Here is a 27,621-nt window from a genome sequence, read left to right as displayed (position 1 = left end):
TGAGAACAGGTAAGCTCCCATCTCCAGACCGACAGATCAGGTCTCTAGTCCCTAGGCCCTACCCATCAGAGTCCCAGGGACCAGACAGCTACCTTTCCCTGCTCCCCCACCAAAAACAACAACAACAACAAACCCCAAAACAAAAAACAAACAAAAAAACTAACCCCTACGAACCTAACAACCACTAAAAACCATAAGCACACTCTACAACAACTGGGAACAACTGCTCCAAGAGACAGAACCCACTAAACCTGACTGATTTGACTAAGCTGCTCCCGAAGAAAAAGAGCCCAACAGCACCAATTTAACCAAGAACTCCTAGTGAACCAAAACTAAAGATTAGAGAAAGAGAGGTACCTCTAGACACAGACACTGCCTGCACCGAGCAGAGGAAGAGATGAGTAGACGCCAGTGCAAAAAATACAGGCAACAACATAAAGACCTATATGACAACATCAGAACCTAGTGATTCTACACTTGCAACACCTGAACATACCCAGGCAGAAGAAACAGAAGAAATCAATCCTAAAAAATGACCTTAAGAAGATGATAGAGGCCCTTAAAGAAGAAATAAAAAATTCCCTTAAAGAGGAAATGAAAAACTCCATTAAAGAGGAAATGAAAAACTCCCTTATGGAGGAAATAAAAAATTCGCTTAAAGAAATGGAAGAAAAGGGCTGGAGAGATGGCTCAGAGGTTAAGAGCACTGGCTGCTCTTCCAGAGGTCCTGAGTTCAATTCCCAGCAACCACATGGTGGCTCACAACCATCTGTAATGAGATCTGGTGCCCTCTTCTGGCCTGCAGACATACATGCAGGCAGAACATTGTATACATAATAAATAAATAAAATCTTAAAAAAAAAAAATAAAGAAATGGAAGAAAAAACAAACAAAAAATTGGAAGAAATCAAAGAAAGCCAAGAAAAAGTAATTAAACAGATGAAAGAAACATTCCAAGATCTGAAAAATGATATTGAGACAATAAAGAAAACACAAGCTGAGGGAATGCTGGAAACAGAAATCTTGACTAAACAAACAGGAACTACAGAAACAAGCATAACCAACCAAATGCAAGAGATGGAACAGAGAATCTTTGACACTGAAGACACAATAGAGAAAATAGATTCATCAGTCAAAGAAAACACTAAAGACAAAAAAGTCTTAACACAAAACATCCAAGAAATTTGGGACATCATAAAAAGACCAAACCTAATAATAATAGGGATAGAAGAAGGAGAAGAATACCAACTCAAAGGCACAGAAAATATATTCAACAAAATCATAGAAGAAAACTTTCCTAACCTAAAGAAAGAAATACCTATGAAGATACAAGAAGCTTACAGAACACCAAATAGGCTGGATCCAAAAAAAAAAAAAAAAAAGTCCCCTCACCACATAATAATCAAAACACTAAACATACAGAACAAAGAAAAAATATTAAAAGCCGAAAAGGAAAAGGACCAAGTAACATATAAAGGCAAACCCATCAGAATAACCCCAGACTTCTCAATAGAGACTATGAAAGTTAGAAGGTCCTGGACAAATGTTATGCAGACACTAAGAGACCATGGATGCCAACCCAGACTATTATACCCAGCAAAACTCTCAATCACCATAGGCGGAGTAAACAAAATATTCCATGATAAAACCAGATTTAATCAATACCTGTCCACAAACCCAGCCCTACAGAAAGCACTAGAAGGGAAAATTCAACCCAAAGAAGCTAAACACACCCATGAAAACTCAGGCAATAGATAATCCCACACCAACAAACACCAAAAAAGGACAACACAACACGACCACAAAAAAAAAACAGGAAATAACAATCACTGGTCATTAATATCCATCAATATCAATGGTCTCAACTCACCGATAAACAGACACAGACTAACAGAATGGATAAGAAAACAGGATCCATCCATCTGCTGCATACAAGAAACACACCTTAACTTCAAAGACAGACACTACCTCAGAGTAAAGGGCTGGGAAAAGGCTTTCCAAGCAAATGGACCTAAGAAACAAGCTGGTGTAGCTATCCTAATATGTAATAAAATAGACTTCAAACTAAAATCAACCGAAAGAGATCAGGATGGACATTATATATTTATCACAGGAAAAATCCACCAAGATGAAATCTCGATTCTAAACATTTATGCCCCAAATACAAAGGCACCCACATTCATAAAAGAAACATTACTAAAGCTTAAAACGCACATCAAACCCCACACATTAGTAGTGGGAGATTTCAACACACTACTCTTACCAAAAGACAGATCTGCCAGACTGAAACTTTACAAAGAAATAAAGGACCTAACAGATGTTATGACTCAAATGGACTTAACAGATATCTACAGAACATTCCATCCTAACACAAAAGAATATACCTTCTTCTCAGCACCCCATGGAACCTTCTCAAAAATTGACAACATGCTTGGTCACAAAACAAATCTCAACAGATACAAAAAAATTGGAATAACTTCCTGTATCTTATCAGACCACCATGCCTTAAAGTTAGAATTCAACAACAACAAAAATTATAGAAAGCCTACAATCTCATGGAAACTGAATAATGCCCACCTGAAACATCAATGGGTCAAGGAAGAAATAAAGAAATTAAAGATTTTCTAGAATTCAATGAAAATGAAAGTACAACATACCCAAACTTATGAGACACTATGAAAGCAGTGCTAAGAGGAAAATTCATTGCTCTAAATGCACACATAAAGAAGATGGAGCAATCCCATACCAATGAATTAACAGCACAACTGAAAGCTCTAGAACAAAAGGAAACAAACTCACCCAGGAGAAATAGACGCCAGGAAATAATCAAATTGAGGGCTGAAATCAACGAAATAGAAACCAAGAGAACAATACAAAAAAAATTAATGAAACAAAGAGTTGGTTCTTTGAAAAAAAAATCAACAAGATAGACAAACCCCTAGCCAAATTAACCAAAAGGCAAAGAGAGAGCACCCAAATTAACAAAATCAGAAATGAAAAGGGAGACATAACAACAGACAACGAGGAAATCCAGAGAATCATCAGGTCATACTTCAAAAACCTGTACTCCACAAAAATGGAAAATCTGGAAGAAATGGACAATTTTCTGGATAGGTACCACATACCAAAATTAAATCAAGACCAGATAAACTATTTAAATAGACCAATAACCCCCAAAGAAATAGAAACTGTCATCAAAAGTCTCCCAACCAAAAAAAGCCCAGGATCAGATGGTTTCAGTGCAGAATTCTACCAGACTTTCAAAGAAGAACTAATACCAATACTCTTCAAATTGTTCCACACAATAGAAACAGAAGGGACATTACCAAACTCTTTTTATGAGGCTACAATTACCCTGATATACCCAAACCACACAAAGATGCAACAAAGAAAGAGAATTACAGACCAATCACCCTCATGAACATTGATGCAAAAATATTCAACAAAATAATGGCAAACCGAATCCAAGAATACATCAAAAAAATTATCCATCATGACCAAGTAGGTTTCATCCCAGGCATGCAAGGATGGTTCAACATATGAAAAATCTGTCAATGTAATACACCCTATAAACAAACTGATAGAAAAAAACCACATGATCATCTCATTAGATGCTGAAAAAGCCTTTGACAAAATCCAATACCCCTTCATGATAAAGGTCTTAGAGAGATCAGGAATACAAGGAACACTCCTAAACATAATAAAGGCAATTTACAGCAAGCCAACAGCCACCATCAAATTAAACGGAGAGAAACTCAAAGTGATACCACTAAAATCAGGAATAAGACAAGGCTGTCCACTCTCCCCATATTTATTCAATATAGTACTAGAAGTTCTAGCTAGAGCAATAAGACAACAAAAGGAGATCAAAGGGATACAAATTGGAAAGGAAAACTTTCAGTATTTGCAGATGATATGATAGTATACATACGTGACCCCAAAAATTCTACCAGGGAACTCCTACAGCTGATAAACTCCTTCAGTAAAGTGGCAGGATACAAGATCAACTCAAAAAAATCAGTAGCTCTCCTATACACAAATGATAAAAGGGCTGAGAAAGAAGTCAGAGAAATATCACCCTTTACAATAGCCACTAATAATATAAAATACCTTGGGATAACACTAACTAAACAAGTGAAGAACCTTTTTGATAAGAACTTTAAATCTCTAAAGAAAGAAATTGAAGAAGATAGCAGAAAATGGAAAGATCTCCCATGCTCATAGATAGGTAGGATTAACATAGTAAAAATAGCAATCTTACCAAAAGCAATCTACAGATTCAATGCAATCCCCATCAAAATCCCAACACAATTCTTGGAAAATCCCAACACAGCCTTGGAAAGAAAAATACTCAACTTCATATGGAAAAACAAAAGACCCAGGATAGCTAAAAGAATCCTGTATGATAAAGCAACTTCTGGAGGCATCACCATCCCTGACCTCAAGCTCTACTATAGAGCTATAGTAATAAAAACAGCTTGGTACTGGTATAAAAACCAACATACAGACCAATGGAATCGAATTGAAGACCCTCACATTAACGCATGCACATATGAACACCTGATTTTTGACAAAGAAGCCAAAACTATACAATGGAAAAAAGAAAGTATCTTCAACAAATGGTGCTGGCATAACTGGATGTCAATATGTAAAAGATTACAAATAGATCCATATCTGTCACCATGCACAAACCTCAAGTCCAAGTGGATCAAAGACCTCAACATAAATCCAGTTACACTAAACTTAATAGAAGAGAAAGTAGGAAGTATTCTTGAACGCATTGGCACCGGAGACCACTTCCTAAATATAACACCAACAGCACAGACACTGAGCACAACAATTAATAAATGGGACCTCTTGAAACTGAGAAGCTTTTGCAGGGCAAAAGACACGGTCAATAAGACAAAAAGACAGCCTACAGAATGGGAAAAGATCTTCACCAACCCCACATCTGACAGAGGACTGATCTCCCAAGTATATAAAGAACTCAAGAAACTAGACATCGAAATACTGAACAATCCAATTAAAAAATGGGCTAAACAGAGAATTCACAAAACAAGAATCACAAATGGCTGAAAGACATTTAGAGAAATGCTCAACATCCTTAATCATCAGAGAAATGCAAACCAAAACGACTCTGAGATACCACCTGTCAGAATGGCTATGATCAAAAACACTAATGACAGTTAATGTTGGAGAGGATGTGGAGCAAAGGGAACACTCCTCCACTGTTGGTGGGAATTCAAGCTTGTACAACCACTGTGGAAATCAGTATGGTGGTTTCTCAGAAAATTAGGAATCGAACTACCTCAAGACCCAGCCATATCACTCTTGGGCATATACCCAAGGAATGTTCAATCATACCATAAAGATACATGCTCAACTATGTTTAAAGCAGCACTATTTGTAATAGCCAGAACCTGGAAACAACCTAGATGCCTGTCAACTGAAGAATGGATTAAGAAAATGTGGTGCATATACACAATGGAGTACTACTCAGCAGAGAAAAACAATGACATCATGAAATTTGCAGGCAAATGGATGGAACTAGAAAAAAATCATCCTGAGTGAGGTAACCCAAACCCAGAAGGACAAACATGGTATGTGTTCACTCATAGGTGGATTCTAGATATAAAATAAAGAACAATCAGACTACAACCCACAGAACCATGGAGGCTATATATATAGCATGGGGGACCCCAGGATGACAATGGCTTATGATAAGTTTTGGTTTTACTCAATTACTGAGCAAGCCTCAATGAAACATTTCCCTATTAAGATAAGAATTTAGCCGGGCGGTGGTGGCGTACGCCTTTAATCCCAGCACTTGGGAGGCAGAGCCAGGCGGATCTCTGTGAGTTCGAGGCCAGCCTGGACTACCAAGTGAGTTCCAGGAAAGGCGCAAAGCTACACAGAGAAACCCTGTCTCGAAAAACCAAAACCAAAACAAAACAAAAAAAAAAACAGAATTTATACTGTATCAAGCTGATAATAGAAAAAATTAATTAATTAAAAAAAATTGAACTATTAAACAAACAAAAACAAACAAACATATTTTGCTAAAGTAAAAAGGGGGAACTAGGGACTCATCATTCCTCTCTACATTCTATTCTTTCCCTTGTTTTATATATTTTAAATATTTCATCAGTGGATTCTGCTGGAGTATCTCCTGCAGATAAGCACTGGAGGGCTCCTGTTGCAAATCACCCTCTAGAACAATGGAAGGATCTTTCTACTGGCACTTGGAGGAGACCCGATCTGGTATTGGTGTGGGCCTGGGGTTCTGTTTATGTCTTTCCTCAAGACAATGAAGTTCCTCTTTGGATTCCTGAGCGCTGAGTGCGCCCGGTGGCTGCTGCAGAAGCCCAACATGGCAGAGACCTATTGGGCCTTCGTGAAAAACTCTCCCCTTCTGATGCCAATGGGGAGTGAGAGCCCAATATGGCCAGCTTTGGCAAGCATTAACATAAGCCTAGGAACTGTAGTCATGCGGTTGGATTCTCCAGAAGGTAATGTATGGTAACTGCTTTTTCAAGTATGTTTGAGAATGTGTCACCCAGACACCTTGGAGAATAAGGATAACCCTGAACGTCACTGACCTCCATTTGTTAACAGGTGCATGTCAGCTAAGCCTTTTCATTTTCAAAATCCTCTTCAAGCTGGTGTAGTACTTAGTTCTCAGGAGTGGCTCTGTGCAACATTTATTGGCCTCCTGAAATTCATTTAGCCCCCTTTGAAGATACCTTAAAATTTATGAGCCTAAATGTATAATTATAAGACCATTAGTTATGCTCCTTGTGAGCTGCCTGTTTTTCTTTATGGTTCTTAGTTGTTCTTTTGCAGAGCTGCCTGATTAAGTCATGCTGGGATCAAGAAAAATGGGCCTTGGCAGTTCGTGTTCCTGGAGTTGTATCCATGTCAGTGGATGCCCACACATTCCAAAAGAGAATTTGACATTGCTGCTGCCGTTGTTGCTGTTATAGCAGAGGCAGCCACCGATGCTACTGTTTCTGGGATTACCATTTCATGATTGCTTACTACAGCTAGCACAGTGGAGACCCTGGCAGCAAAAGTAGCTACCACAGTTAATTAATCTTTCATTCTATTGGGCATGATAAATTTAATTTAATAGTTATATACATTTCGATTGGCTTTGAAAATTATAAATTTATAAACTCAAGTTCCATTTGCTTTTGGGATACCATCTTACAAGGACTCCAATTTGCAATAAGGCTCGTTAAGGAAGGGAATGGCTCAGTTGCCTTTAGCCTCCTGGCTATGGGTGGGTTAGGACTTCTGTTGGTCATTTCTGTGTTGAACACACTGATTGCAAGCCCAGTGCCACTTTGAGATCTTTGGCAGCAGTTATGATAATGAGTATTCAAAGATGGGTAATACCTGGGGGGCACTCACCAACCTAAGACAGAGTGCCTGTGTGGCCTGGGCAGGCGTCTCCATGACGGGTAAGGTGACCTGCTGACGTCCCAGGCAACCTAAGTCAGAAGCTCATTTATTAGTAAAAGGGGGACCTGTAGGGCCCTAGGCCCTGTTTTGCTGACCTTGACCTTGATATCTTTCCTATGCTAATTCCCTTCCAGGTTCCACCCTCCTGAATGCTTAAGAGAAGTTCCTTGTCTGTATATCCTGCATAATGGGTGTTAACAGCTTAGATGCAAGATTATAAAACATCAGTAGGGAACTTCTGCCCTCTGGGGTTCTCCCATTGTGCTGTAAGCCTGTATTTAAGACCTTCTCCCTCCTTCAATAAATGACATTTGGCATTAAAAAAAAAAGTAAGCATGTAGGAAAATGTCATAAGGAAATCTAACTGGCAAGCTACTTACAAAATATTTTTTAAAAATTTGGGCTGGGAGATATGATTCAGTAGATATAAAGTGCTTAATGTATAAGAATTCTTAAGTTTGAATCCACAGTACCCACATAAAAGCCAGCTATGGTAATGTATTCCTGTAACCCCAGTACTGGGTTGGAGGGAGAAGACAGGCAGATACCATAGCAAAATGGTAACCTCCAGGTTCAGTGGGTAAAAGTGCTTGTCAGTCAAGCATGAGGACCTGAGTTGAATTTTCCAGCACCTAGATTAAAAAGCCAAGCATGTCTGCAAGTACCTGAACCCCAGTGTTGGGGAAGGAGGGCTGGAGACAAGTGGATTCCAAGAACTCCCTGGCTAGCCTGCGTAGCCCAAAGGGACTTCTTACTGAGTGAGAGACCCATTCTGCAAGAAGTCAAAGAGCAAGAGGAAGGTACCCAATGTCTTCCTCTGGATTTTGCATGTGGGTGCGCCTAGGCACCCACAGGCATACACAAACACATACTACACCCCAAAAAGTAGGGATCAATAGAGGTAGATTCTCAAAGTTGTCCTCTGGCCTACACATATGCCTACACAAGTGAGTGTACCTGCATATATGTGCATACATATGCATATGCCACACACATGTGGAGGTAAATAAAAATTTAAAATACTAATAGAAACTCTGCTTTTTTTTTTTTTAAGATTTATTTATTATTTATGTACATGGCATTCTACCTGCATGTATACCTGCAGGGTATCAGATTTCATTATAGATGGTTGTGAGCCACCATGTGGTTCCTGAGAATTGAACTCAGGACCTCTAGAAGAACAGCCAGTGTTCTTAACCTCTGAGCCATCTCTCCAGCCACCCCTCCCCCCACTTTTTTTTTTTGAGACAATCTTTTCCTATGTAGCCCAGTCTGGCCTTGAATGGACACTCTTTCTCCAAATGCTAGGATTACAGGTGGGTGTTACCCTGTCTTTGCTTTTATTATAAAAGTTTTCAAAAACAGCAGAGGGGAGAGTCGCCTGGTGGTCATTTCCCATTTGCCCCTCAAGTGCAGGGTTGTTTTTTCACATTTGCTTCTTGAATTCTTATTTTGCTGAGGTTCAAATGATAGACATCAGGACCTTTCATTCTGAACTCTGACACACATTTCTAAAGAATGGTATTTTTCCACTTATAATTCTGTTACCACACCAAACAAAATTTAAAACAATAGTAACACCCAGTCTTTCATACTGTTTCCTCATTTTATCCCCAAGATGATTTTAGAGGTGGTTGAACAATTCACAAACCATTTTAAACATTAATTACCTGTTCAGCTACTTGCCATTCAATATTTACTGGGAGTTAGTTTCTTTTTTCTTCTGGTACTGAATAAACCTAGAAACCTAGGGCTTAAAAAAAAATTCTGTACTAGGGATTAAATCTAGGGCATTACTTATGCTAGGAAAGTGCTTTGCCAGTGAACCTTAACCCAAGGTTCAGTATTAAGGACAGTTAAATCTGTGGAGTCACAACACCTGGATTCAACCCGTTTTACCACTGAGTTGCAAGAACCTGAGCTAATTACTCAAATGCCCTGTACAATGTCTTCCTCTTAGGCAAACTGTGACAGTATCACTGACTTCACAGAGCTGGAGGAGGATATCTAAGGCTGCACTTGTCAGTCTGCAGAACAGAAGCTGCCACAGACCTGCTTCTATTACCTACCATCTTCTACTAGCCGTTTTCTCTGTTTAGGTTGCTGAAACTGATACCATGAATAGGTATCTTGTAGATGGCAGAAATGGACTTCTCAGTTCTAAAGCCTGAGAAGTCTAACATCAAGGCCCAGGAAGAGTTTAGTGTTTGGTAAGGGCTCACTTTTTGGTTCATGGATAGGCATCTTTTAGCCATACCCTGAATAGTAGAGGAGGAAAGGCAGTGTCTGGAGCTTTTATAAAGGCACTAATCCTAAATATTCAGGGCTCCTGACTTAATCCTCTCTCAAAGGTCCTCCCTCCTAATGCCAAACAGTGGCAAACTGTGGGAGACATAAACAGAACAAATTGTTTTGATTATTACTGTGAATGAGATATCCTAGGCTTCAGCATTGTGCTAATGTTAGAAAAAATGGTGAAACAGGCTTCCCTAAACAGCAGCAGCAACAACAGAAGCTGATTATGAAATGCTTACTAAGAACTGGGTACTACAGTATTTCTTTTTTCATGGGATTGAGGATGGAACCCAGGCTTTGTGCATGCGCTAGAACACTGAGTACTCCTGGCATATCATCCAGCCTGGCGATGACTTGGGACATCCCTGACACATACTTTAATACAGATAGAGGGCTGGAGAGATGGCTCAGAGGTTAAGAGCACTGCTTGCTCTTCCAAAGGTCCTGAGTTCAATTCCCAGCAACCACATGAAGGCTCACAACCATCTGTAATGAGATCTGGCGCCCTCTTCTGGACTTCAGGGTTACATGCAGACAGAATACTGTATATACAATAAATAAATAAATCTTAAAAAAAAAATACAGATAGATACCGTTTCTATTCCTGTTTCACAGATGTGGGAACTAGACAAAGAAGAGTGAAGGAAGCTGTCCAATGTCACAGACTAACAATACAGGAAGAATTCAAATTTTCAGCTTGGTGTGTTGTCACATGCCTTTAATCCTAGCCCTCAGGAAGCAGAGGCAAGGAGATATCCATGAGAGTGAGTTCCAGGCCACCCATGGATACATAGTGAAATAATGTCTCAAAAGAAGAAAAGGAAAAGTAATAAAACCCAGGTCTTTGTCCTGTAACTGACCCCTGTGAGTTATTAAGTGCTTCACTTTATTGCCTTTCATGGAACCCCTAGTTTAGTGGAGATCCATCAAGTGAGTCAGCACTAGCAATTCAGAGTAACAGAGGCTACTACTAAGGAAAGAGGAAATAAGCACCAAACTCAGGAGGAGGAAAGGGTCAGGGTCCAAGAGGCTCTCTAGAAGAGATGTATGAGTAGAGTCTCTGAAGGAAGTCCAAGAATCTCTCAGAGGAACACAGGTACAAAAGGGAGACATTAGACATTCTAGAGAGAGTAAACAGCACAGGCAAACATTTGTAGGCAGGAAACAATGAAGTCTATTTCAGGATGTTCAATAAATTAAATATGGATCTAGCATAGGGTGTAATAAAGTTGAATGAGATGAAGTTGAGTAGGTAAGCTGTGATGAAACCATCAGTTTATTCACTACAATAATGAGTTCCTGAAAAAGAGGAGAAAGCTATAGAATTTTAAGCATCGAGAAACACAAATAGATTTACTTTTAAGAAGATCATCTTGGGAGAAAGCTATCGGAAGCAGGGCATCCAGACTGGAGACTTTTTAATTGAGGAAAAAAAGGTCAGCCTGTGATAAGAGGGAAACACTAGTAAATGCACTAGCTGATGGGGTAAAGAGGTAAGTTGCAGAGACATTTGGCAAATAGAACCCAAAGTACTTGTTGACTGATAAGGCACTAAGAAGTCAAAGGAGGCAGGGATCTAAAAAGCCTTTATGGCTTCTGTTCAAGGCTTGAGAGGGTTCAATGCACATTTAGAGATGGAGTTAAGGAATTCAATTTGTTCATTTTGAATCTGAGATGTCATAGGGAAAATGTTTATTTAGAGAAATATACTCAGCTGGATATAAGGGTTCAGAGATTGGGAATGAAAGTCAGATTATGTAATTCCTTAAATTCAAATAGGTTACTGGAAAAGTCTAAAAGCCAAAGAATTCCTAAACTCGAATCCATCTCTATGTCTGAAACATACTCTAGATATGAGATTTTACTTATCAACATGAAGGGAAAGCAGGTCCTTCTGCTGCAGAACTCAGTGTTAAAACTAAATTATTTAGCTAGGTGATCAAACATTCACTCCTAGTTCCTGTTAGTTACAGATGCCAATGATAATCTTGATTTTGTAACTTTATAGCTCCACTCCAATAACCTAATAGCTTCTGGCATGTGACCTGGATATGACCTGGATTCAGGTAGAGGAAGAAAAGAGAAGGAAGACTCAGCTGACCATGGAAATATTCAAGGGCCAATCACTGAAGAATAAAAATAAAACATGGTCTTTTCAAATGTTGAAATTTTAGCAATGTTAATAATAAATGAGCCATAGCTTCAGGGAACACAGATGCATTTTGGGAAAATATTAAGTTAAAAAAAAAAAAAAAGTAAGCCCAAGAAGACTATGGTGGGGCTGGAGAGATGGCTCAGAGGTTAAGAGCACTGACTGCTCTTCCAGAGGTCCTGAGTTCAATTCCCAACAACCACACGGTGGCTCACAACCATCTGTAATGAGATCTGGTGCCCTCTTCTGGCCTGCAGTCATACATGCTGTATACATAATAAATAAATCTTAAAAAAAAAAAAAAAAAAGAAGACTATGGCATGACATTTTCATAAGTTCAAAAATAAAGTTTTAAGTAATACATTATTTATGAGCTCAAACTGTTAAGATATTTTAAAAGGCAAGTGAATGATAAACACAAAATTTAAGCTAGCGCCTATCTGTCAGGGTATGGGGAATTTGGAAGTAGCATGTAAGTGGTTTTAACAGTATTAAAAACATTTTATTTCTTAGATGGGCACTAGATTTACTTCATGACTTACACTTTACATATACATTGTTCTTTACACACTTTCTTTCCTTGTAGAGTTGGAGATGAAGCCTGCTTTTATGTTATATACATTCATATATAAGAATATCTATCAAGCACTATAAGCCCTTAAAGAGTCATTTAACTTAGTTTAATCCTTAAGCATGACCCTTTCCTGATAAAGCATCGTATTTATTGTGAAATCTTACCAAACACACACACACACACACACACACACACACACACACACACACACATACTTACAAACAACATTGAATACTGAATCCATTAGAAATAATTTTCCATCAACCTTCCCAATAAAACTGCACTGTGTCTAACTTAAGACCATAATTCATAGACCCTGCTAAGCAACAATGACTTAAAGTGTATGTGTCTGAAGAGGAAACAAGACGTACACTTTAGAACTATCTCTGTAGATGACGCTGGACTTAAATTCACAGAGTTCTGCTTGCCTCTGGAGTGCTGGTATTAAAGGCATTCACCACCACACCCAGCAAGGCGTGCATTTTAATAGACTAAAACATAAAAAAAAGTGTAAGTTATATAAATAGAAAAAACAGAAAAAAGGTAATGAACAAAATACACGAGGGAAATATAGACAAATAACAAAAACGAAATGTTAATAAGAATGAAGTATGAAGCTGGGCAGTGGTGGTACAGGGCTTTAATTCCAGCACTTGGGAGGCAGAGGCAGGTGGATCTCTGGGAGTTTGAAGCCAGCCTGGTCTACGGGGCGAGTTCCTAGACAGCCAATGCTACAAAGAGAAACCCTGTCTTAAAAAACCAAAGGGGGGAAGAGAGAGAGAGAGAGAGAGAGAGAGAGAGAGAGAGAGAGAGAGAGAGAGAGAGAGAGAGAGAGAGAAAGAGGCAGTTTTTTTATATTTATAAACTAGAAAAAGCATAAAATAATCATGCAGTCTAAAAGCTTTCATTGGAAAGATTTCTTGCAATAATATTTAAAAAGTATATACAGACTGCATCAAATATTCAAAGCAGGAGAAGATACTTACAAAGTCATCTCCTGAGTCAGCTCCCATAGAGGCCACAGACTCCTTGCTCACAGACCGTGGGATCCTAGTCGAGCCTGCTGGCCTCTGAGCAACAGCAGTCTCTTCTGCAATTTTCTTCTTTAGTTTTGCGAACATTTTTTCTGTGTATCTATCTTGCAAGGGTAACTAACCATTGAACTTGTCAGTGAATGAAATAAAAGACAGAAGTACCTACAAAGGCTCAGGTCTCCAGTTTAGCTGCATCTCACTTAAATGCTGGCCAAAGAATTTTGGCAAAACAGTATCTATAAATCAGATGAAAAGAGATAGCTCCAAGTTAAACACTGGAAAGATTTCACATCTCAGTTGTCATGTTAAGCTTCAGGTTTCAAAAGTAGTCTCATAGTTAAGTACACACACACACACACACACACACACACACACACACACACACACACAAAGCTTCAGGTTTCAAAAGTAGTCTCATAGTAAGTATACACACACACAGAGAGAACACAATTATTAAACACTTAAAAAACACTCAGGTGCTTTATTTGCATCTGGTCAGAAAGAGGCAGAACAACCTGCCAACAACTATGTGGCTAAGTTAGAGGGCTAGTATCTGAACACAGAGCTCTTTAACTCACAAATCTCAACTTTTTGTTTTAGTATACTACATTAGCAATGGTGTATGACATGCAGTAAAATTTCCCAGGTCAATACCATGTAATCATTACTTAATGCTTTTGAATCTTCTAATAACCTGTTTACTAAGAATTTAGTGCTCTCTGTAAGTCAAAGACACAAAAGTAAAAAGATATAAAATATGCAACTCAGTCCCTGGTTTTCAATTAGGTGCTTCTTCCCAGAGGGGGAATAAAAAAGTTACAACCTAGAAAAAAACCCCAAGAAACTCAGACTAAATATAGCCATCAGATACTCTATTACTTTTCACATCTGTGTGGAAATGTGTGATTTTCTTTGTGCTTCATAATATTACTTCAAGTTACAATTTCTTTTCTTCCCATATGGTATTTAACATGAGATTCAAAAATTCTTTCCTCTCAATAAAACATTACTGGGCCAACTGTGGTGGTGCAGGCCTTTAATCCCAGCAAAGGCACAAATATCTCGGTGAATTCAATGCCAGACTGGTCTGCATAGTGGAACACAGCAAGTTCCGGGCCAGCCAGGGCTGCATAGTGTGGTGGCGCACGCCTTTAATCCCAGCACTCGGGAGGCAGAGCCAGGCGGATCTCTGTGAGTTCGAGGCCAGCCTGGGCTACCAAGCGAGTCCCAGGAAAGGCGCAAAGCTACACAGAGAAACCCTGTCTCGAAAAACCAAAAAAAAAAAAAAAAAAAAAAAAAACGAAGCTGGGCGGTGGTGGCGCACGCCTTTAATCCCAGCACTCGGGAGGCAGAACCAGGCGGATCTCTGTGAGTTCGAGGCCAGCCTGGTCTCCAAAGCGAGTTCCAGGATAAGGCGCAAAGCTACACAGAGAAACCCTGTCTCGAAAAACCAAAAAAAACAAACAAACAAAAAAAACAAAAACAAAAAACAAAAAACGAAACAAACTCCTACCATTCTGTTTCAACCTTAACTTTTCATGTCTTGTGAAGGATACACTCTGCTCTAAGATGACAGACGATTCCTTACCACTTCAGATTATCCATTAAGTCTATAAAATCCTTCAAAAACTTTACCCCCAATATCTGTAAACCATTGTACTCACCTGTCTTATCTACTATATTTAAAACAGTCTGGAGGTCAAAGTCACTGCCCTGCGTGAAAACAAAGGTAAAATGGGTTGGATATTTCAAGTGCAAGACCAAAATGTTCATCGAAGGCGGCATGAAAGGAGGGCAGGGATGACTTAAATGGACAAAACATCTTGTCACTATAGTACAGCTGTTAAGAGGATGCACCGAAGTCCCTGTGAACAACCTGAGAGTTTCACTTGCAAAAGCAGAAAGACTTTCTCACAGCGTTAGGTGCCTACATTTATTTCTTCCTAGGAGTACTGAATTAGTTGAAGGTTTCCAAGGGACAGTATTTCTCAGCTGATTCTCACACACAGTGTTTACCTGGTCAGACCTGGTAGTCTGGTCTCTGAGTCTTGACTCGCACTAAGTCTTTGGAGCAAAGTTCATACAGATGCTTAAGGTCCAGAGATGCCGGCCACCGCAATTTGGATCCCACTCCCTCTGGCTCGCTCTGGAGCCGCGTCCTCAATAGGGCTGTCAATCAAGGGAGGGACCCAACCTGTTTGACAGCAGGAAGATTGCGTCCCAGAAAGAAGTGGTGACTTGGCTAAGGTCGCAGGACGGCTCGACCCCCAGGCCAAGGGGCCGCTTCCTTCCCCTCCCGAGTCCTCTGAGCACTCCAACACCGCCCCCACCCCTGGGTCGGGGTCCGGTGTGTCCCCGCCTAGCGGCGGACTGCCCGAGACTACCGGAGGAGGCCTACTTGCGTCCTGCAGTTTCGGCAGCGAACTTGCTGCTTTTGGGGCAGCCAACACGGCCCCGCCTCCGCGGACTCTCGGGGGCGCGAGGAGCGTCACCAGCCCCCACCTCCAGCCGGCTAGCCAAGCACCAACCCGGAACCGCACGTTTGCCGCGCGCCGGAAGTGGTTGCGCGTCGGCGCGTTCTCTGCTCGCGCATGCGCCCATACGCGACCCATTGGCGCGCCAGCGAACTGTTTGGGCCATTGGGCTAGAACGGCAACCGGGAGCGGGCACTTTTATCTTGGCTGCCCGGCCACTGCCACGTCAGCATGTGCAGGACCGCGGATACCAACCGGGCTGCACTCGACCGCCAAGAACTTCGCTTCTGAAGTGGGAGGAGCCCCGTGGCTGACGCGGCCCTGGGGCAGGCGGTACTCGAGGGCTGGTCCTTCGGCTACAGGAAACTACTCCAAAAACTACAATGCGCACCTCGCACATTGTGATCCAGGTTTCCACTTTAGCGTCTGAGGTCCGAGTTCCTGTCGAGCACACATTTCATATAACTGAAAGAAGTTTCTAGAACCTCATTATCCTTGTTCTGCCCCGGACTTCTATATTCCTCAATTCCAAGCCAAGCATTCTACATTAAAGAAACTTCAGTCCTGCCCAAGGAAACACCAGCCCTTGGGTTTGTTGATTCCATCTATTCTTTCCAGTTTTCTCCATGTCCTAGTTGTAGCAAACAGCAAAATCAGTACTCTCAAATCTACAAAGTAGCATTATGAGCGTGCCTGAGGTATATATAGCCCCAAACAAGGAAACATGTCAATAATGCTAAAGAAATACACAAAACTTTAAGCAAATAATGTTTATTTTTTATATTGATGATAACACTTAATATATACGTGATTCAAGATACAAAATTCATTTACAAGAGTTCACACTTGATGAATGTATACACATTCTAGAGATATTATCAATGCAAAATCACTGACCACAAAAAACAAATATTCTGTAATCTTGTTATTTAACAAACATCAAAACAACATTTTATTTTCCAACCTCTACTATTTAAGTGCCCTCAGTGATAGGGACTGTGTAACAGGAAAGTACATTGCAATGCCTACAGAATCTGCTCTGCAGAATCACAGTGTTTGAAATTTATGTAGTGAAGAAGTGAAAGGCTTGCATCCTTTATGACAAATCACGAGTCAAGTGATCAACTCAAGAAAATGTTCAAGAACTTGTCAATATCTAAGGTTTATAAAATGTTAATTTAACAGACAAAAGCAGAAAATGACTGCTGGAAAGGAACAAAACAAAACTCCTTTAAGAGAATGTGTGGTTTAAGCAATGTAGAAACACCAACAGACAAGACTTTTACAACACAAATGTTCAAGTCAAATGATACTGACAATATAATTTTCCCCTTAAGTCATTACAGTAATAGTCTCTTCAAAATTTATCATTAACACATAAACTTTGTGAATCCAAACAGTTTACAGAGCTAGCTGACTGACATGACAGGTTTATTCTAAAATATTAACTCACAATACCCAAATTTTAATACAAATGAAGACTGTCTCAAGGATAATAGTGATCTGTGATCAACTACATAAACAACTGGTTAGCTTTGTTACTTGCATGACAGAGAGCACTTGGATAAGGACTGTTACAAGAAAATTGTTGTGCTTCAATCTCTTGAGAGCTAATAAATATACTCTATAATCCCTACAGTGTTACAGCTCTATAACATTTCAGTTACAGACAAGCATAATTTTTTAATAAAGTGTTTCATATTACTAGAAAGTCAAGTATAGTTTCTGCTATGATTTCAACAAGTGCATTTCTGACTAACAATGTAGACAATGGATTCACCATTATTTTTAGGGTAAAGAAGATCAAACAATTTTAAAAAAACTTCTTACTTGATTAAATTAACATTTAGTGATACTTTGAACAAAGCTAACTGACAGTCTTAAAATGCAAACTGCTCAGAAAATAACAAAATTCTGTGAAATTATACAAATCTTTACAGCAAAGTAAAATAAGTAATTTCTAACTACTTCATGTGATTCAGTGACAAATGCAACCACTACTTATATTGGTGCTAGAAAACCAGGGTAACTTATCTGGGGAAGTTCCTTCCCTTGTAGTCTCTACTAAGAATATATTAGGACACTTACCTGCATTCCTTAATATGTAAGACCTTTCTGCATCAATTTTAAGAATCCCATAACATACAGGACTCCAGCTGAAGAGCAAGGCTTATTAAAATTAAAAAAAAAAAAAAGTCTGGAAAACTAGTGATCATGGTCTATGTGGTGAACAAAAAGCCACAAAAATCAAGTTCTGAATTACTTTACTGAACCACACAATGTAATTTAATGATGATATAATAAAGAATTATTTAAAAAACCCATTTTTCAGGAACTAGTAACAAAACTTATTATCCTATGACACTTTAATGTTTTCCCCCTGAAGTTTTTAAAATACATAACTGTATCCTTTTAACTTAGGAGTGCAGAAGAGGATGGGAGTTAAATTTTGAAACATACAGTGGCATGTCTCTGTGGTTTGGAAATGTTTACTGAGGAAAGGGGTAACATCATTTGAAATTTTATAATGGTTATTATTTTTTTTTGGTGGGGGGAAGGTTTCAAGACAGGGTTTCTCTGTGTTGCCCTGGTTGTCCTGGAACTCAGAGAGATCCACCTGCCTCTGCCTCCTGAATATTGGGATTAAAGGCGTGTACTACCACTGCCCAGCTATAATGGCTATTTTTGCTTGCTTCATTTTTAAGAAAATTCATGGTTCAAACTGTAATGTTTATAAATCTCACTTTTGAACCAGGGACGATTGGACATTCATGACAGTTTTAAAAGGGGAAAAAAAAGACAAAATAGTGATAATACACAAATAAAAAAATTTAAATACCTTGCACTGCAGACCTGTAACAACTTGCCATAATTCCTTTAATTTGAGAGTGATGTAACAACCCATTAATTTTCATTTCATCAGCCTGTGAGAAAATTAAAGTCTGAAATCTGAAATTAGTGATATTCCCACAAACAATACATCTAAAAAGATGATTGTCTTAGGATACAGACTAGAATTGTCCACTTAAAGGAAAAATATTTGCAACTTGTAGACTGTTCTGTGACTAAATTCAGACTGAGTCTGTAAAATGCAATGTCATGTACTTTAAATTGTTTTTAAAAGTCCGAATCTGCTATCAGAATATGTAAAACAAAACAAGACAAAACCCCCAAAACCACTGCTTTGAGTAGTCGGCTAACGTTAAAAAAAAAAAAAAAGATAAAACCACAAAAAGATATTAATGATATTTTAAAATTATGAAACGGTAAAAAAAAGAATTATGAAATGGTGTTACAGTTCTGAATAATTAACAGTGTTGTGTAAAAATGGAGTTCTATACTGATTTTCACTTTAGAAAACATAGTTACAGGATTTCAAAGAAAATACTTCTATGGTACCAAATTAGTTATACTTCATACACTTATGCTCACCTAATCACATGTTCTTCTTTATCATTCCTTCCAGGTAAGCAGGCGATTATCCTAGCCACACATAAATTATTCTCCATTAAATATAAAGATGTTGAAAATTAACTCTTGTGCTCAGAACTCAGGGAAAATGGGACTAAGTATAGATTTATGTTTGGAAGGCCTAGTCTGAGGACGACGAATCACCTTTTTATTTTCATTAAGTTAAGTGGTCCCAGTATTCAGGAAAGACTCGAAGTTGACTATGTGTGCAACATCAGCATATAAGAATTCAAGAGAATGTAGGGTAAAGGCTTGGTTTTCTCAGCAATTCGTGTTTTATTCAACTGCAAAGTTACCAGCTTTGTAACTGTTTGGGACATAAGTTACAGGTACAACATCAACCTTACCTACTATGCTTTAAAAAAAAAAAATGAATATTTAAGTGTATGAGTGTTTAGCCTGCATAATATGTCTATGCATCATGTGCATGCAGTGCTCACAGAGACCCGAAGAGGCTGTTAGACGCCCTAGTAATGAAGGTTGTGAGGAGCCATGTGGGTACTAGGAATGAAACCCAAGTCCTCTGTAAGAGGCCTCTTGGCTGGGCATGGTGGTGCATGACTTTACTCCTAGCACTCAGGAGGCAGAGGTAGGAGGATCTCTGTGAGTTCAAGGCCAGCTTAGTCTATATAGTAAGCTCTAGGACAGCCAGTACTACAAAGAGAGGGTCTGTCTCAAAAAAGCAAAAAAACAAACAAAAAGGTGCTCTTAACTGCTGAGCCATCTCACCAGTCCCTAGTGTCATCAATTTTAAACAACCTGCAAAAAGGTTTGGTTGCTTAACCAACATTAGAGCCTGTGAATATTTTTTTTGAAGGATTTCTCAGAAATAACACCTTAATGCATCTTAGTATATTTTGAAAAAAGATAACTAAGAGTATAATTGAAACAATGGGGAGGTAAATGTAATAATTTTAAAAGTGGCAGAATTGACTTGAACTGGTTTTTTCTCTTTAAAACAATTTAATGTTAATAAAAGAGGTTTGATTTTTTTTGAAGAATGGAGTAGGAAGTTGCCTTGCAGTTATACTTTACAATGCAGAAATAACTTTACTCTTTTCAGTGAATGTATAAAAGTGTTTAAACATCCTTTATATTCATTTATGCAAATAAATGTATAAACTAAAGATATACTCTGCAATATCCAAACATTCACAAACTGTCAATGTACCTATTTTCTATAATTTTAATGTCCCTAACACTATCATCTCAAGCCTTTCTGATCTGATTTTTGAGCCAGGGTTTCCTGTAGCCTACGCTGTCCCTGAAACTGCTATGCAGCAGAAGCTAGCCTTGAACTTTTGATTCTCCTACCTCCTTCTCCCAAGAACTGGAATTACAGATGTACCTACACACACACACACACACACACACACACACACACACACACACACACAGTGCTTAATTGAAAGCCTAGGGTTTCTTAGCCTCTCAGGCACTTCATATTAAGAAATCTACTTCGAGGGTGAATGTATGGTTAAACTGTAGAACAAGCTGAGTAGTGATGCACAATGCCTGTAATCCCAGCACTCAGGAGGCAGAGGCGGAGGCAGATTTCTGAGTTCAAGGCCAGCTGAACTACAGAGTGAGTTCCAGGGCAGCCATGGCTACACAGATTTGGTTTCCCAAACCAAATCAAAAGACTCATTTTTGATATGCAATGCCATTAAGAAAAGTCTACTTAAGCAGACACTGCTACAGACACACACATCAACAACCCAGCTCCTCTCTGTCCAGCCCACCAAGGTTCGACCTTTCTTTAGCTAATGCCCTTTCTTCTGCCTCACAGTGACACATACAGAATGAGCATATTAATGGAAAAAAATTCAAAATTAAAATTTAATAACAGATATTGAAATGATAAACATGGGTATTTCTTCTACTTAAAAGCCATTTCCTATTTTCAAATGTGAGCAAAGTAATTTTTTCAATAGCCCCCCAAAATCCTAATATAAACAATTTTCTACTCAGTAGTAGCTCTCAAATATGTGCTAAGAAAAATAAGGGACTAAGAAAGATTAAGATCCTACTGGTGTCTCAGTTTCACAAACTTAGGTTTCCAGGTTTCTAGCAAACTTATCAATTTAAATTGAAGTTTGTAGATGACTTTAAAGCTGAGAATAATTTGAACTCCAAAGGAGCCCATTTTATCCCAACACAGCCCCTTAAAATTGAGGCTTGTGGATGAGATCGAGCCACAACCTAATTATAGTAGCAGGAACAATGCCACTCTGATGTCCTCACAGAACTAAAATAAATTCAGCCCACAATGGGTATGGGTATATAATATATACACACACTGTATAACTGCATACCAAGATATTTACAGATATGTACGCATATATACAAAAAATTTATAGAGATTGCATTTAGCATCACAAAAATATACACATGCCATTAAAAATAAGAATTTCAAATAAATAAGTTCTAAAAAGAACCCTCAACCTAAATACTCTTTAATTCTCCAAGTAAACATGAGAACAGAAATCACCCCCACATCACCAGGAGACTCAAGGCATTCAGATTCAGATTCATATTGTCTTATACTCACACAAGGTGGACAGATGATTCTGGCAGTGGCCAAGTTTGCAGATCCTGGCATCTTAATATGTATCTATTCCAGAACATTCTCTGGTTATTGGGGTGATTATAAGTCTCCAGGGATAATTGAGATTTTTCACCTACGTTGAAACCACTCCTCAGACACAGACAGAGATTGAACTTGGAGAAGAATGCTAGAGAAGGGTCTGTAACTGATTCAGGAGTCTGATTTGGACTTCTCCCTTGACATTAATGAAATTCAGTACCATTACCCATTTAAGAGAATTCTATTGCATGACGGAGAAGAAAAACAAAACCAAACTCCAAACCCAAACCCCGAGTCAGGAAAACCTCAAGTACAATTCCAAAACTGTGGGACATTTAAACTTTGTTTAAAAATATAAAGGGCACAATAAATTCTGTGCTTTGAAAGGTTTCGAGAGCACCACTTCCTAGGAAGGAAACACTTACATACAAAGAATATATCCTGACTAAAATCAAAGAAAAAAAAAACATATGATTTTATAATTGTTAAAAATATGCTGGAGTGAATGATTCACTGGCATGAATATTCATTTTAGTGGGAATTAAACATAGGGCCTCGCAAATGCTAGGCAAGCACTCTATAATTGAACTTCATCCTGACTGGTTTGAGTATCTGATACAGTGAGAATAAAATCTTAATTCTTATGTTAAATACAGCTCTAAAGTTTTCCCTCTTGTTCAATACAGAAAGAAGCCTGAGCTACTGGAGAGAGGGGGCTGAGATGAGATCAGCAGCTTCTGACATCTCTGCTGCTTCTTCTATAAAACAGGAAAGGTGGCTGCCTTATATCAGAACTATATGGATACAGAAAGAAAATCTCATTGTGTTTCACTTTGCTTTGTATGTAACTGGTCTCTTGCAGTTTGATGCTTTCTAGTTGGTTTACAGTGGTTTTTTGTTTGTTGTTTTTCGAGACAAGGTTTTTCCGTGTAGCCCTGGCTGTCCAGGCACTTGCTCTATAGACCAGGCTGGCCTCAAACTCAAAGATCCGCCTGCCTCTGTCTCCTGTGTGCTGGGATTAAAGGCGTGTGCCACTACTGCCCACCGTTTACAGTGATTCTTAAGAGACTAGAAACTTTACCAGGATCTATAAGAGATTTGTGCAATTTGAGTACAAAAATTTTGCTTCCTCAGCTTTGCTGTTTTTAGCTCCAATATTTAAGGTGTTTTTTTTTTTTTTTTTTTAAATAAAATCTACGATTAAATAGGGCTTAAAATAAGCCAATCAGTTTTTGGGACAGGGTCTGATGTGGCCAAGGTTGGTCAAGTGCTCACTCTGTATGCTAGGGTGGCCTTGAACTCCTGAGGCTCTCCACCTTTAAGCACTGGGAATGGAAACCAGGGCTGTGTGCATGCTGGGCAAGGCTCTACTACTGAGCCACAATCTTCATCTTCAAGGCAAGGATTGTTAAGTTTCCTTTCTTGCATTCCAAGTGTCATTAAGAAAATGTGGTGCATGGCAGCTGTACAACTACATAATACATGTTTTTGTTTGTTTGTTTGTTTAAAGGCATAGATTTAGAAAAAGCTTCAAATTTCCTACTGTAGTTTTGCTCTCAAAAGATTCAAGATCTCTTAGCAATTATTTCTGAGATGGGCTTTTGCTATACAGTCTAGATTAGCCCTGACTTTGCAATCCTCCTGATTTAGCCTCCTATGTACTAAGACTATAGGCACACATCACCATACCCATCTCAAAATTGCTTCTATTTTTTTCTTTCTTTTTGAATTTTTTTCCCCCTAGTGATGGAGACCAAACATTGGATTTCTGAATGTTAGCTTAATGATCTACCATTGAGCTACAGCTTCAGTTTTGGTCCACTTTAGATCTTTAACCACCAGTTAGGAATTGCATTACTATTAGTTTAAAGGCCTGTGTTATAATCTAGATTTACTTTATGATCTCTAAGACACATATATTTCTGATCACGGAAGGTCTAATATGCCCAGGACAGTTTCTCTAAACAAGTCTCAAAACAACTAAGTAGGATGTAGGATTTTTTTTTTTTTTTAAAAAAAAAAAACAATCTTATTAAACATGATATGAAAAGGATGTTATAGTGCTAAAAACATACAAATCAACTTTTCTGGAAGCAACAGGGAGGAAATCAACATTTTTGGAACGAAGGCTCCGAACTGTAGAATGACAGACAGGAATAGGATCTTGGGTGAGTCACTCTGTTTTATACAGAGGAGTACTAAGAAGCAGACACATGAAGCTACTCGTCAAGGGCATCATGCTAGTTACTAGAGAAGCCAGGATCAGAAATCAGATTTCTTGGATTTGAAACCAGTGGTTCTTATGCTTAGCAAAAAGGGATTAAACACAGGACAGAGCCACTTTAAATGTCAGGGAACAGTAAAATGTGTGCTGTACACACAGCACATAAGGGAACTGGACAAGAGGCCAGACAGCTAATCATCATCTATTGCTACAGTCTAGGAGAAGAGTTGGGAAAGGAAAACCATGATATGTTATGGTTTTGCAAACAAAGAGAAATAGGCTATTTCTTGTTTGTTTATTTTTTATTGAGACAGAGTTTCTCTGTATTGTAGCCCTGGCTGTCCTGGAACTTGCTCTGTAGACCAGACTGGCCTTAAACTCACAGAGATCTGCCTGCCTCTGCTTTCCCAGTGCTGGGATTAATGGTGTGTGCCACTACCTGGTGGGAAGTAGGCTTTTTAAAAATGAAAAACCACCACCTGGAAAGGCTCTTTCCAGAGTAACTTTTTCCCAACCTTTAAGCAATATGGAATGAAAGAACAAACAAACAATTTTAAAAGCAAATGAAACATCCTAAGTCCTGACCCAACCATAACCTAGACTTCATGAAGTTAGTGCACTGGAGCAGATAGGGCTACAACTTAGCCTCAAGTGTTGCTCTAGGTGAGAAAAGGTAACCAGGTTAAAACAACACATCAAGATTTCCTTACGAGGGCTGAACGGTGGTGGTGCACACCTTTAATCCCAGCACTCAGGAGGCAGAGGCAGGCGGATCTCTTTGAGTTCGAGGCCAACCTGGACTACAGAGTGAGTTCCAGGACAGGCTCCAAAGCTACACAGAGAAACCCTGCCTCGAGAAAAAAAAAAAAATTCCTTAGGAAAGAGGTACTGGAAATAGACACCCCATTTCTCTAGGAACCACCAGAGTTAGACAATGAGCCTATACAGAAAACAGGCAGAAGGCCTGTGAGTCACGCATTTCTGACCTTAAATGCCATGCAGTCCAAAGGAGCCATGATGGGAGGAACCTTCACAGCTAGTACCTTTGAGATTATGAAGGAGATGGAGAAGAACACACAAAAACCTTTATATTACTGAGTCCTATTTAAAATAATAATAAAAACTTGTGCATGAATACAAAATAACAAAACATAGGGAGTTTTAATATCTTACTTCCAAATTGTCAAATGTAAAACCAACTCACAATTTACTTTCCAGTAACCCAGTTATCCTCAACTCACATTGACAGTATCTCTGACATTGATGCCTTGGAAACTCGAATATGAAAAAGAATTAGAAACTGTGCAGTGAGTATACCAATGGATCCATTAAGATACAATTTAAAGCCTGATACTGTCAATGAATAGTCTATGTAGAAATCCTACTGGAGACAGTCCAGGGTTATGAAACCAACGACTTGATTTTTGGCTGAAATATTTAAAAGTATTTTTCTTTATATTTCCAGCATTCAAGACTACAAAGAAAATAAAATATACAAAAAATCTCATGATAATATATTCACATTCTAAGTAAGCTCTGTAACCTCAAAATTCCAATTGAAGATTTATTTTCCAGATGTAAATCAATCCTAAACAGATTCTAAAAGTTTGAAAACATTTAATGAAATTCAGTGATCTCAAGAAATTCCTTTGTACATTATTTTCCTACCTATTATCGTGGAGTGAGAAGAAACTCTACAGAAGGGCTCTGCTCTTGATTTTCAGTAGTCCATGTGGCCAGTTTCACCACTATGAACAGTTAGATTATTTCCTAAATCCAGACATTTAAAGGTCCAAGTATAACTTCTGGATTATTCTCATTATGTAAAAATAAACAATTTATTCTTCTTAGGGAGGCAATAGTACCTATCTGAATGTAGGATTGGATGTTGGAGGTAAGTATCTAATTTCAAAACCAAAAAAATAAAAATTTCAAGATTGAGACTTTAAAAGACTTGAAAGATTATATTTTAAAAGTTATCCTAAAACTTTGAACTTTTTTTCAGTTTGCCTTTAAAATGGTGGTTCCTAAATTCACACAAAAAAACAAACAAAACAAAAACAAAAAACTGAGTAACGGTCTCTGTCATTACACAAAAACTGCACCGTTTAAAACCTGTGGAAGATGAAAACTGTTAAACATGAGGGTTTTAATAGTCGTCCATAGAATTCTCAAAGAAGATGTTCCGAACATCCAGAATGGAGGCCAATTCTAAAATATGCTTCTGAAGGTGAGGATTCTCCACAGTTTCATCCCTTGGCAGTTGTGGATAGGATTCTGGGTAATTTCGAGTTTCCTGTTAAATAAGGAAAGTTATGTGTCACAATCTTATGGGAGGAAACTACTCAGTTTGACAATATTAAGGAGTAGCTCAATGTTTATTTTCGTCTCTTGTCAGTTATTATTACTACTATATGTGTTTTTTGTTGGTTTGGAACTTTTATTTGTTAACTTTAGACAGGATCTTGCTATACCTCTAACACATGGCAATGTTCCTGAGTCAGCTTCCCGAGAGCATAATCACACTTGGCTTCTGTACTGAATTACTAACAAGTGACAATTTTAATCTCTCAATATAGGTTCCTATGGGTCAGCCTAATACATCTGCACACTGCATTATTTCACAAATATTTGTTAACCTCTATGACTGTTAGGTGTAATACTCTATATCATCAAAAAACCATACAAATCCTAAGAGGGATCCACACATGGAATTTAAAAAAATACTCATTTTATGAATAAAAAAAATGCTGCAGTAGAAATCAAAATGAGTGAAAAGACAAAATCTAAAATAAAAACTCCTAGAAGAAAACAGAAAACCTTTGTAAACTTAGAATGGATAAGATTTCTTAGGGACTTGAAGAAAAAAGAAAACCTGATTAATTGGATCTCCTGAATACTTCAAACTTTTGTTACCATTAAAAAACAAACAACCACAAAGACAAGTAACAAACTAGCCAGCCAGCCAGCAGATGGAAAGATATTTACCACTATTACTGATGAGTAAAATGCATAGTGGATCCAACCCACTTGGTCAGAATGTAGGCCTGATGGCACCCAGTGCAGCCAGGTACACAAGCAACTTTCATACCTTACCATGGGAGTGTTAATGACCTGCTTTGAGAAAAGGTCTGGCAGTTTCTAGAAATGGAACATATAACAACTTTCTGCTGATAAAAAGCAAAAAGTGGCCAGGAGGTGGTGGCGCACGCCTTTAATCCCAGCACTTGGGAGGCAAAGCCAGGCATGTCTCTGTGAGTTCAAGGCTAGCCTGGTCTACAGAGTGAGATCCAGGACAGGCACCAAAACTACACAGAGAAACCCTGTCTCGGGGGAAAAAAAAAAC

The 27,621-nt window shown here is 38.6% G+C and overlaps 2 protein-coding genes across 12 annotated transcripts in view; both read right to left on the bottom strand.

Moving 5' to 3' along the window:
- Nucleotides 1-16,057, bottom strand: part of Golga1 (golgin A1) — a 58,359-nt gene extending 42,302 nt beyond the window's left edge. For 4 of the 10 annotated variants that reach the window (XM_052723338.1, XM_052723336.1, XM_052723337.1 and 1 more), the window contains exons 1-3: nucleotides 15,536-16,057; nucleotides 15,184-15,232; nucleotides 13,472-13,755 (exon numbers count right to left, since the gene is read on the bottom strand). In XM_052723338.1, the coding sequence (XP_052579298.1) occupies nucleotides 13,472-13,606 (135 nt within the window). In that variant the 5' untranslated portion in view covers nucleotides 13,607-13,755; nucleotides 15,184-15,232; nucleotides 15,536-16,057. The remainder of the gene's footprint in view (nucleotides 1-13,471; nucleotides 13,756-15,183; nucleotides 15,233-15,535) is intronic. The other 6 variants (XM_052723340.1, XM_052723342.1, XM_052723341.1 and 3 more) reach the window with 4 other exon arrangements.
- A 691-nt stretch (nucleotides 16,058-16,748) lies between these two features.
- Nucleotides 16,749-27,621, bottom strand: part of Scai (suppressor of cancer cell invasion) — a 138,941-nt gene continuing 128,068 nt past the window's right edge. For both annotated transcript variants that reach the window (XM_052726481.1, XM_052726482.1), the window contains exon 18: nucleotides 16,749-26,571. In XM_052726481.1, the coding sequence (XP_052582441.1) occupies nucleotides 26,425-26,571 (147 nt within the window). In that variant the 3' untranslated portion in view covers nucleotides 16,749-26,424. The remainder of the gene's footprint in view (nucleotides 26,572-27,621) is intronic.

This window comes from Peromyscus californicus, unplaced genomic scaffold (assembly GCF_007827085.1).
Source record: "Peromyscus californicus insignis strain IS unplaced genomic scaffold, ASM782708v3 Scaffold_7__1_contigs__length_154581171, whole genome shotgun sequence".
NCBI lineage: Eukaryota > Metazoa > Chordata > Mammalia > Rodentia > Cricetidae > Peromyscus > Peromyscus californicus.
This window is presented reverse-complemented; position numbering and strand designations above follow the sequence as displayed.